The 13,028-nt window shown below is 38.1% G+C and overlaps 1 protein-coding gene across 12 annotated transcripts in view; it reads right to left on the bottom strand.

Annotated features, from left to right (window-relative positions):
* LOC139968649 (cytochrome P450 4V2-like) overlaps positions 1 to 13,028 on the bottom strand; it is a 50,744-nt gene that overhangs the window by 26,479 nt on the left and 11,237 nt on the right. The window contains exon 4 of one of the 12 annotated variants that reach the window (XM_071972890.1): positions 2,469 to 2,581. The exons of 8 other annotated variants lie outside the window; for them this stretch is intronic. In XM_071972890.1, the coding sequence (XP_071828991.1) occupies positions 2,469 to 2,581 (113 nt within the window). Of the gene's footprint in view, positions 1 to 2,468; positions 2,582 to 6,455; positions 6,569 to 9,343; positions 9,460 to 11,165; positions 11,279 to 13,028 lie in introns of all 12 variants that reach the window. 3 more of the 12 variants (XM_071972894.1, XM_071972887.1, XM_071972895.1) reach the window with 3 other exon arrangements.

Consider the following 13,028-nt stretch of genomic DNA (forward strand, 5'->3'; position numbering starts at 1 on the left):
TCTACGATCATATTTCACCTTTTGGTGAGAACTACATATTTTGAATTATAATAATAATAATAATGTTTGATTTATATAGCGCTTTATACCAGCAGTAGGTCTCAAAGCGCTTTACAGACGTTATATTACCCCTGGTGAATGATAACCTGTCCCAGAGACAATCCCTCCAGTCGGCAGCAGTTATATACTGTGCCCAATGACAAGTTACCTCACAGGTACCCATTTAACCCCTGGGTGGTATAATGACTTTGTCAGTTTTCCAAGATGATGAAGGAACATATTATTGGTATAAAGAGCAAACATTACCCTTCCTCTGGCTAATTTTAAGGTGGCCAAAATTCTACCAAATCATCCCACAGAGAAATTTTGTTGGTTCATTAATACTTCACATTGAAACTGTCCCTTGCTAGCTGTATAAATAGTTGTAGGGTGAGATATCACATATAAACTGTAACATCACTGTGATATGGGTTGACCGGTCTTTCTACAACATTTACAAAGTGACTTGACTCAAACAGATTTGGTCAACCTTCCCCCGAAGAGATATATAATACCGTAACGAGTCCATGAAGATCACTTAAATGACTCGTCCAGACTTTAAGAGGGTGCACAAAGTCATATCATTCCTAATGTGCTTTATCTGAACTGTTTACAGATCTCTGTAACAAAGTAGTAACACAAACTTAAGAAAGAGCCTGCAAACACACCAGATGAAATTGCATACTGACACATTAGGTGACTGACTAGTGAAAGGTCCCACCAGTTGGGAAGTTTGGATATTTAGAAAACCAAAGTTAACGTACTTAAATACAATTAGTCTGACTTGAAACTTCAAAATGAATTTCAAAAGAATCTCTTCTTCAGTAAATTATGGACAAAATTGTTACTACAAGTAAAGCCACTACTAGTGATCAACTCATGGGTACCATTATGATCTCTACTCACAGACCACAGCTTGTCAAGTTTCATGGAACTTGACAGTAGCGATATGATGGTTGTGGCTGCTAACCCCCCCCCACCCCCCCGCCCCATGAAGGTCACTTGATTATACTTAACAATAACATCCTATCCAACAGCTAACATGTTTACAATCTTGTATCATCATTTCTTTGTCTCAGGACAAGAAAAAAAAGCTATTTTTGGTGAAGTCTGTATTCAGGAAAGTAAGCCAAAATTCAAAAGGTTTAGCTTTTCCTTCCTACTGATCTTGTGAGAACTCTCATAATCTCACTCGTTATTAGCAGGACATGATACGTCCAACTCTCTGTACTACCCCATTAATGCTTGTTCTCAGTCACAAAACTACAACACTCTGCAGCAGGGGTTCCCTAACTGGGGTGCATGAACCCCCAGGGGATTCGTGAGTCCATCCCAGGGGGTTTCTGGAAGTCAAAACTAGAGTACTTTTTGTTGAACTATATATCACATACTTTAGTAATGTGCAAAAGTTGTACCTATCAACAAACTCTTTTCGTGTTCCATACGCATATGTTGCCATAGTATTATACCGTGCATGTGAAACAGGAGCATCCGTCTCATCGTGTGTGATGGGTGATCGATGCGTGATACAATTCGTGATCTGATCTTGAAGTTTCCAAATAAATATTTGTTCACCTCTTGTGTTTTTCCACTGCAATATTACATTATGAACTTTTACGAAGCACTGTTATATACATGTATTATAGTATAATAATGACTCAGATCGTGTCTCGAAAAGTTGGGGATTCGTGGACAACTCTGACATCCACAGGGGGTTTGTGGGGGGGGGTAAAGTTAGGGAAACCCTGCTCTGCAGAATACTGCTACAACCATGATTTATGGCCGTGGAAGGAGGGAATTGATTTCTCTTCCAGTTGTTTTTAAGGAGTTACACTGGGTCCCAATGAAAGATCATATTGTCTTTAAAATCCTGTTGCTTGTCTTAACGTGTGTTCCCAATACTCTTCCTGGTAAAACAGAAAGAAACCTTATAATTTGTTTCTCTCAAAGCTATCCAGTCTGCCTGTACCACACAGGTAAATTTCATTTGAGGGTCTCTGCTTTTTAGCGGGCCCGAAGGAACTCCCTATCTATTCCTATCTAAGAGATCAACAAACTTCATAGATTCAAAGCCCACTTAAAACTTCTTTTCTAAAATAGTGCTCAGTGAATTTATTTTTTATTTTATTTTTTTGTCTCGTTTCTAACCAGTCCACTTTGCACACTTTTGGGTACAGATAGTTGGTGGGCTATACAATCCCGAAAGTTGTGAAAAACCGGTCGAAAAACGCTAAGCAAATTTTGCTCCGAAAAATGAAGTATTCTTCCTGGGTGGTAGATTCAGAAGGAGGGGTAAGTGGGCGGTGCCCAGGGAGCGAGGGCACAGTGCTAAATCGTTCCAATGTGTAGTTAGCTAGATGGGAAAGTTGAATTATAGTAGAAGAAACAGGTTAAAGGGCGACACACAGCAACATGTTTTATCTTCTTACCTCGATATTATAGCAGTCGATTGTGGTGACTGTAGGCACAGGTCCAGTCCAGACTACTATGGTACCGGCCGAGCGAAACACATCAGACCAGGCCTCCATCAGCTTGAAAAACACTGCAGTCAAATATCAGAGGATACAAATGCCCCTTTGGAAGTATTTTGGTTTACCAAATTAAAAAAATAATTTTTCCTAACCTAAACCTATGTCCAACATATTTGAGTTATCTCTGTAGTTCTGTATCACAAGTTCTTATTATTTAGTAATTTGATATTTGATTCAATTATTTTTATTTGGGGGGGGCAGGATGGTGTGGGTTGGGGTGCATGGAGAGAGGAAAACTGGCACACTTCAAACGGGCAGGTGATGATGATGGTGTTTTGGTGCATACTTCATTATCCATGACAAAATCTGGACAGTGGATTCAACTGAGTTTTTTAGATTAAGTAAAGGTTATCCAGTCTCTCGCAACCCTACCCCTCCCCGACCCCAGCAAGAAAGAAATTGGTAGATCTGATTGCAAAGAGTATGGGGACATTTTACAAACTAGAGAGCATAAAATAATAAAACAAATATCAACAACCAACACAAAGAAGTTGCTTTAAATGTGGTTTGAAGACAAAGATGACACTGAACTGCTTCTTGTTTCACATATATCAAGATAAAACATATATATATATGTCATCATGAAACTTGACCAAGAAGTTTATTCTATGTCGGAAAATCAACTACTGGGCATCTAATAGGGGTTAAAACAGTAAGTGTACAGAACTGGTCTAGAACAGTACTGATGTTGTAATGATGGTGTAATGATGTTGTAATGATGTTGGAACAATGTTGAAACAATGTTGTCATGTTGCTGTAATGGTGTTAGTGCATAGAACTGGTCTAGAACAGTAATGATGTTGTCATGATGTTGTAGCTAGAAAAACAGAAATTGCAAATAAAACTTTAAATCATGGGTCACAAACCATGAAAGAAAACCTCAATCCATGTTGTCTGTGTGTAATAATTTACCGGATATTAGGCTCCTTTGAGATTATTCCCTTCATAACAGTGTATTCTTCAAAAATTATCGGAAGGTACAGTATTTAAAACTTTCTTGGTTTGACTTTACTTTGAGCTGATGACCATCAATTGGTTTCTTTTCCAAGTACTCCAAACATGTACTACATGACCAAAACTGTCCAATATATGTTAATTTCAAACATGCAGCAGACATCCGCCGCTTTTGATAGTGCTTCAAACTGTACATCAATTGAGAAACAGATCCAGTCAGACACTTCCCTGCCTTTTAAAAAAATCTTTTGAAAATTTGTATCCCTTAAAAGTAATATCCACTTACGTGACATTAAATGCGCTCAGATACTTGACCCATGGTTTGACTTATTAATCATGGACATTAGTCACAATACTCCAAAAGGAGGAGCTACAATAAGTTTGCTAACCTTTTATCCTTCTTGTGGCTTGTGACTTTTGACCTATTTTCTGTAATGTTTATTTGTACCCCTTCTCAAGTTGATTACTAGTCCATGGTTGCTACGGTGCCTTTTTGAATTATTCTTGAATTCCTTTTGGCCACTTAGAACTTCAAATGATCATGGTAATCTTGTTTTGGAGTAATTTCTTTTTAATATCAACATATGTTTGTCACCAACTTTCATCAATTTCATGGATTAAAGCCCTCCAGAAAAGATCCATTCAAGGATCATTTCACATTCTGCTAATTATGAGCTTTAAAATGACCTCTAGTTTCTTAATACCCTTGTAAAACTGTTGTGCCCCCCTACCCCTCCCCTCCCCTCCAACTAACCATATCAGACTAAATCCCTAGTTGAAGAGAACTATACTGCAAGGAGTCATCATTGGACCTGCCATGATCCCACATGAACTTTAACCTACTTTCTATGTAAAACGTAACGAAGTCCCCGACATAGACGACTCTCGCAAGGATCAAGAAAATGGGCTGCGGGTGACAGCCTTTGAACTGATGTATGTATGTGTATGCGTGTGCGTGTATGTGTGCATATATGTATGTAGGCATGATTAGGCATTTAGGCAGGCAGGTAGGCAGGTGTGGTTGAAAGCATGCATGCAGGCAGGATTGCCGATCGGCAGACAGACACTTGAATAGCAATGGCAATTGAGCAAAAGTGTAAATGCATGATTTAATGGGACACTATTATCAAACTATTTACCAGTCCTTAATTCGAACCCCGCCACTTTTACCACCCTTTCCTCAGAGGTTTTGCTTATAACTTGTGGGAAGTGAAAATTAATGTTAACTTATTACTGATTATATAATAAGTTGGTTAAACCTGCATATTGTGTTGAATATTGGTACAATCTTTTGGTACCTGCAACCCAATAGGCAACAGAAAAACCCAGTTCTTGGGAACATAATCTGTGACTTTACTTTATATAAAGTCCTAAAAAAAAAAATTTGATCAAATTATAAAAAAAAACCGATACAACGCAATACATTACATTTATGGAACACAGATTTTCTGTACAAGATAAGACAGTGAATAATCCTAATTTGAAGCATCAAATTAGTGGAACCACATTGGTCTCTTCTCAAACTGTGGGTTATCCAATGTAACAACAGTTTATTATGACATGCCTTGATCAGAATGACACAAAGTAACATAATTTTACCCAATGCAAACTTGCTTTTAACCCTCTGACTCTCCGGTAACAAATTTTCTTAATTCAAGACAGTGGCGTACTGAGCTGGGACGGGGGGTGGGGGGCTGGGGTGGTGGTCCACCCCGGGTATCAGACAGGAGGGTGCCATGCCACAGCCCCCCCACCCCAAAAAGAGAAAAAAAGAGACTGAAATAGGAGAAATAAGAATGAGAATTCCTAAACATATAATCAGTTCAAAGCTTTTTGCCAAAGATAGTACCATTTTGCATCTAAGCTTTAAAACAACACTCCCTCCCCTTAGACCCCTCCCCCAGGGTGACACCCACTGCAGAGGATGACAAAGGAAGGATCCGCCGCGGGTGCCACTTTTCTAGGGGCCATTGGTTCAAGGTCATCACTATTGGCCTCAAATTTTAGCTTGCTAAAAAATCCTTGAAGTTTTCAATCATAACTACAGTATGAAATGTTTCCTGAAAGGTAATGAGGACGGTATTGAAGAACTTAGCATGCATAGACTCTGGATGTGTGACCTGATTAATTCACTTTGCCTTCGGCTTTGAGTACAGCATTTCTGTATATGTTGCTGTGTTGAACAAATCTAATCATAATAGTAATTACCTTTGTGATCCATGTTATAGTCATTGCCATCATTGCAGATTATTTTCAAAAAAGTTAAGATCTGATCTTCAAACTCATTCCCAGCCATTGAGGTGTGTTAAGTAATTAAGTATCCCAGCACGGATAGCTAAGTTTTGAAAATTGAAGTAAAACGCCTTTTGAAGTTTGACCAGTAACTGACTTTCTAACATATTCTGCGGCTATACTGATCTCCCGAATGTAATGATGCAGTGATTACCAGCATTTACTTTCTTTGTAAAGCGCTTTGAGCAGTAACTTTTGTTTACTGATTTGGCGCTATATAAGTCTCATTTATTATTATTATTATTATTATGTGAGAGAGTCATAATTAAGGGTTGTTGTAATTTTCTAATGGGAAAAGCTTTGGACTGAGACATGTATCATCAATTGTGTACATGTCCACCCCATACTAACTGATAGCTTTTACATTCTGCTTCTCTTAAAGCCATTTATAGTTGTGACAGTCTACATTTTATACTTACGACAGATTAAATATTATTGATCAAATATGAAAAAAAGATTATAGGATGCTAGGATCAATAAAAGTGGAATGCCTAGCACCCAGGAATAACTCCCCCCCCCCCGACACCTGCCGTCCCCATCTCAACCTGTAGTGGGGTCTCTGTAACACGATGAATTGCAATACAAAATAAAAAACCATTATTTATTGAGTTATATGTTTCTGTTTTTTCCTCGACTAACCTCAACATCATGAGCCAAAAAAGTACCCACACTTGGAACAGGCCCAGTCCACACTACAACAGCACTGTCCTTGCCATAAGTTTCATGTATTTTGGTGGTGAACTTGAAGAATGCTGGAAACCAATGGTCATTAAAAGGTACAAAACATGGTGGTTGTGATTCCCAAAAATGCCCATGTCAGTGGTTCCTCCACCTCTCCCTCCACCGCAAGAACAAAATGTTCTTTGAAATGAGATTGTACAAAATGTTTTTTTTTTCTTAGGCTTTGAGAGCAAATGACTCCATCCTCAGTTACCAAATGTAGTTGAATACAAGCCGTTAGTGTACATTTAGCAAAAGATCAGTTGCATGTATTGAAATATTGCATGTGTGAACAGAATGCATGACTTTTACATGCATAGTGGAGTTAAATGATGCTATATATATGCAGTCAACAAATATAGTCAAATCAAGAGGTAAATGATTTTAACATTCCAATAAGTTGCTATCTTTAAAGGATTTCCATTTACTTTAGCACTTTTCAATGGCTAAGAATAAAACTGTGAGAGGTATAAATTAGTGTTTGCACGGGGTACAAGGTACCCACCCGACGCGATACTACCCGGTTCCTAATTTATTCCCCGAATCCTACACAAAGTGTGACTTTTTCTTCTTGCAAACCGATGTTAGGCAAGATTTTCCCATTGACTTAGCATGGTGTTAGGCTACCATATGGAAGAAATTGTAAGAATTCTCAGAATTATTATTTCTTCATTCGTTTATTTCATAGGAGAGACTGACAAGGAAATTTACGAGATGTTACTAATAGATTATAGACGGGATAACTAAAAAATAATAATCGCAAGTGGCTTTTTACTAAACGTTTGTTATAAATGCGATCAAATTGTGGATTGCACAATTCCACAGCTGATGCGAACCCTGGGCCTGCATAATAGATAGTAGTAGTAAAAACGGTTTAATAGCTACAGTAAATTGGATATTTATATGATCTAATCCAATAGAGGTGGAGAGCAAACATATGCAGCTGCGGCAGTGCGCTGTTAGTAGTGATGTTAATTATATGAAGTTATTAACAAGTTAATGAAAGCAACAAAGGCAAATAGAAATTATTGAGGAAGGTTTTATACCTTATCTTACATTTATTTGAACATGAAAACATTGTCAGTGGAGAATTCAGTATAGCAGCATATCCAATATGTAATTTCTTGAAAATCGCGATACACAAGGGTAAACAATTGTTTTCTGGTACCCAGATATCCGACGGGTAACAACTCTCGGGTACCTGGTTCCCAAAAGGGGTCAACCCTGACCCTATTTCAAATACAGGCTTTTTCATTATAGACTTGGTAGGGTAAAGAAGATCACAGACTTGATTGTGTACTGTATGTATCAACTATAAGAAGCAAAGTTATGCAAGTAACAAGGTTACATATTACATGTTTACCTTCAGTGGCACGGTTTACCTTGAATAAGATGGTTTACTGTACAGATAAGGTGAAGTTATCTTATCAACAAGTTGTTGAAAAAGAGTTAATGGTTACAGTGAGAACCTTTGGTACAGTTTATAGAATATCCGTTATTGAGGAGAGAATAACGTAAGGTGACCATATTTTGTAAATACGAATCAGGGACAAACTATTGAATGTGGAATGAGCATCCTGGGAATGGGGTCTAATGAGGGGAAGGACACCCTCCCCCTCCCCCTCCCCCTCCCCTGTGAGAAACAATATGCTAGTCTGGTAGAGCACAGAAATGGCAGGAAGGTAAATTTTGCAACATTTCTAAATCTGATGTGAATAAAATTTCAGATTTTAAAACATTGGACAAAACAATGGATTCATGGGATAGGGCCTATATCCACAAATTGGGGACATCTGGTCACCTTAGAATAACTGCAAGTTCATTAACCATTCTACAGTACATAGAAAACTATTAGCAAAAAAAATCAAATGAAAAAAAATCAAATTTGATTTGAATTGCATTTGCAATTACAGCAACTACCCTTCTTAGGTTGGACAAGTCAGTCATAGAAAAGGTAACTAGCCAGTAAGGTACAACACCAAAAACCTATCATACTATTAATACTCACTACAGCAAAGTTATCGAAAAATGGACTACCTGTACCTTGGCTCAACACCAAGAACACCTCAGGAAACCATAAACCAGTCCCTATCAATTGGTTTAGAGAAGCTACAATAGTCACATATTTCTCAAGTAGGCTGCTCTCACATTATCAGAGCACCCAGAAAATGCCCTGCTTTACCCACAAATGTTTTGCTTTTGAGATATGTGACAATTCAAGGCTGGTGTCCCACCAGAGGTGGTGGATCTTACAGTTAGTTAAACTGGGCCTGGGGGTTTTTGGTTACCAACTCAATGGCTAAATGACACTACGTTTGTGCAGTACTTAACAGAATTTGAAATGTAGGGTATGTATACCAAGGAATTACCTCAATCTGTTGTCATAAAGTATCTTTTGAAGGGTTGTCTGTTGAAGGTCCCCCAAGTAGATCCATCTCTACCATTGCAACAGGTACACACTGCTAAATTACAGGGTTACCCTAAACAAGGTGTGTTGGATGACCAAAACATGCAGGTACCAAAGATAGCCCAAAGGAGCTATGAAGAATTTTCTCTCCTTTCCCTTGAGAGTGTCAAACTCCTTAATCTAACACAGATAGGGTCTCAAATAAGCTACTGTAAGGCTTCCTGATCCTTGGGTTTCTAAACCCAACTAATCTATCCCAGCACATTCCGAGAGTGAGAGAACATCTCTAAGAGGGGGGTGGTGAGCTAATGTGCTTATCGGTACACTAATGCATATTATATTCATATTCCAATACCAATCATGTATACTGCTAATATTAAGCACCGCCCACTGCTCTCACCTCAGCATTATTAGCACTTAAAGTCAAGACTGCAGGCTGCACACTTGAGAAGAGGAGCCTGAATGCACCAAACTCTTGATATTCATTCATCCACATTGTCAGTGATCTGAAACATTCTACAAAAAATGAAACAATGTTGTCATGATGCTGTAGTGATGTTAGTGCACAGAACTGGTCTAGAACAGTAATGATGTTGTAATGATTTTGTAGCTAGAAAATCAGAAATTGCAAATAAAACATTAAATCATGGGTCACATACAATGAAATAAAACCTCAATCCATGTTGTCTGTGTGTAATAATTTACAGGATATTAACCTAGTTTGAGATCATTCCCTTCACAACAGTGAATTCTCCAAAAATTATCGGAAGCTAAGAAGAATTTTCTTAGTTTGACTTTACTTTGAGCTGATGACCATCAATTGGCTTCATTTCCAAGTCCTCCAAACATGTGCTACATGACCATGTGCTACATGTGCTAAATAACTAGTTGAAGAGAATTATACTTAAAGGAGTCATCATTGGACCTGCCATGATCCCACATGAACTTTTGTGCCCCCTCCTCCCCCTCCAACTAACCATATCAGACAAAATCCCTAGTTGAGGAGTGTTATAAGAGTCATCATTGGACCTGCCATTATTCCACATAAACTTTAACCTACTTTCTATGTAAAACGTAGATGGAGTCCCTGACATAGACGACTCTCGCAAGGATCAAGAAAATGGGCTGCGGACGACAGCCTTTGAACTGATGTATGTATGTGTATGCATGTATGTGTGCATATATGTATGTAGGCATGATTAAGCATTTAGGCAGGCAGGCAGGTGTGGTTGAAAGCATGCATGCAGGCAGGATTGCCGATAGACAGACAGACACTTAAGCAATGCCAATTGAGCAAAAGTGTAAATGCATGATTTAATTGAACACTATTATCTAACTATTCACCGATCCTTAACCCCCTTTACCACCCTTCCCCAGCAGTTTTGCTTATAACTTGTGTGAAGTGAAAATTAATGTTAACTTATTAGTGATTACATTAGTCGGTTAAACCTTCATATTGTGTTGAATATTGGTGGTGGGTGGGGGGGTGGGGTGGTCCGGGTATCAGTCAGGAGGGTGTCATGCCATAGCCCTCCCCCCCCCAAAAAATGAGAAACAAAATCTAATCATAATACCTTTGTGATCCACGTTGAAGTCATTGCCTACATTGCGGATTATTTTCACAAAAGACTTTCCCAGTTAAGCTCTGATCTGCAAACTGATTCCCAGCCATTGAGGTGTGTTAAGTAAATAATTAAGTATCTCAGCACGGATAGCTAAGTTTTAAAAATGGAAGTAAAATGCTAGCTGAAGTTTGACCAGTATCTGACTTTCTAGCATATTCTGCAGCTATAATGATCTCACTAATGTAATGATGCAATGATTACCAGCATGTAAGAGTGTAAAAATTAAGGGTTGTTGTAATTTTCTGATGGGATATAGCTTTGGACTCAGACATGTATCATCAATTGTGTACGTTTCCACCCCATACTAACTGATAGCTTTTACATTCTGCTTCTCTTAAAGCCATTTATAGTTGTGACAGTCTACATTTTATACTACGACAGATGTAATATTATGAATCAAAAATGAAATAAAGATTATACATAAATGCTAGGATCTTTAAAAGTGGAATGCCTAGCACCCAGGAATAACCCTCCCCCCCCCTCCACCATCCCCATCTCAAGCTTTAGAGGGGTCTCTGTAACACAATGAATTGCGATACAACAAAAAAAGGCCCTAATTTATTGAATTACATATGTTTTTGTTTGATCCCGACTTACCTCAACATCATGAGCCAAAAAAGTACCCACAGTTTGAACAGGCCCAGTCCACACTACAACAGCACTGTCTTTGCCATAAGTTTCATGTATTTTGGTGGTGTACTTGAAGAATGCTGGAAACCAATGGTCATTAAAAGGTACAAAACATGGTGGTTGTGATTCCCAAAAATACCAATGTCAGTGGTTCCTCCACCTCTCCCTCCTCCGCAAGAACAAAATGTTCTTTGAAATGAGTTTGTGCAAAATGTTTTTTTTCTTAGGCTTTGAGAGCAAATGACTCCATCCTCAGTTACCAAATGTAGTTGAATACAAGCCGTTAGTGTATATTTTGCAAATGAGTTGCATGTATGGAAATATTGCATGTGTGAACAGCATGCATGACTTTTACATGCATAGTGGAGTTAAATGATACTACTGTATATGCAGTCAACAAGTATGGTCAAATCAAGAGGTAAATGATTTTAACACTCCAATGAGTTGCTAGCACTTTCCATTCACTTTAGCACTCTTCAATGGCTGAGAATTAGTTAGTAGTGATGTTAATTATATGAAGTTTTTAACAAGTTAATGAAAGTAACAAAAGCAAATAGAAATTATTGAGGAAGCTTTTATACCTTATCTTACACTTATTTGAACCTTAAAACATTGTCAGTGGAGAATATAATTCATTTAGTATAGCATCCAATATGTAATTTCTTGAAAATCGCGATACACGAGGGTAAACAATTTTTTTCGGGTGCCCGGATACCTGATGGTTAAAGGCTCTCGGGTACCTGGTTCCCGGTTTTTGGACCCATGTAAACACTAGTATAAATCCTATAATATCACCTCAGAACTTCATGGACAAAATCCCAAAAGGGGTCAAGCTTGACCCTGTTTCAAATACAGGCTTTTTCATTATAAACTTGGCAGGGTAAAGAAGATCACAGACCTGATCATCGTGTATGTATTGACTGTAAGAGTCAAAGTTATGCAAGTAACAAGGTTACATACATGTTTACCTTCAGTGAAATGGTTAACCTTGAATAAGATGGTTTACTGTACAGGTAAGGTAAAGTGATCTTATCAACAAGTTGTTGAAAAAGAGTTAATGGTTACAGTGAGAACCTTTGGTACAGTTTATAGAATATCCCTTATTGAGAGAATAACGTATGGTGACCATATTGTGTAAATTATGAATCAGGGACAAACTGTTGAATGTGGAATGAGCAGCATGGGAATGGGGCCTAATGGGAGAGGAAGGGTGTCCTCCCCCTCCCCTATGGGAAACAAAATACTAGTCTGGTAGAGCACATATATGGCAGGAAGGTAAATTTTGCAACATTTCTAATGATCTGATGTGAATAAAATGTCAGATTTTAAGACATTGGGGACAAAACATTGGATTCAGGGACTGTATCCAAAAACTGGGGACATCTGGTTACCTTAGAATAACTGCAAGTTTATCAACCATTCTACAGTACACAGACAACTATTAGCAATAAAAATCAAAATGAAAAAAAATCAAAATTTGATTTAAATTGCATTTGCAATTACAGCAACTGGCCCTGCCCTTTACACCACATGAATCACATCTCTGTAGCCGATTGTTTTTCCCAGTAGCATTGGAAAATGCTACGCAAACTGGTCAAATGCTATCCAAAGAAGTGTAGCATTTTTTTCCACACAGGAACCATCATATTTTTATCAGAAGCAATCTTCACAACCTTCAAAATGGCTACACAAATTTTGAACACTAATTTATTCCCTGCTCTGGGTATGCTTTCTCGTCAGGACACAGTGTGTGTCAATTTGTTTAATGTGCATACAAGATACATTGATGTGTAGATGTCCTTTTTGGCAATCAAACCATTCCAAGGACTC

The sequence above is a fragment of the Apostichopus japonicus genome, chromosome 6 (genome assembly GCF_037975245.1).
Source record: "Apostichopus japonicus isolate 1M-3 chromosome 6, ASM3797524v1, whole genome shotgun sequence".
Taxonomy (NCBI): domain Eukaryota; kingdom Metazoa; phylum Echinodermata; class Holothuroidea; order Aspidochirotida; family Stichopodidae; genus Apostichopus; species Apostichopus japonicus.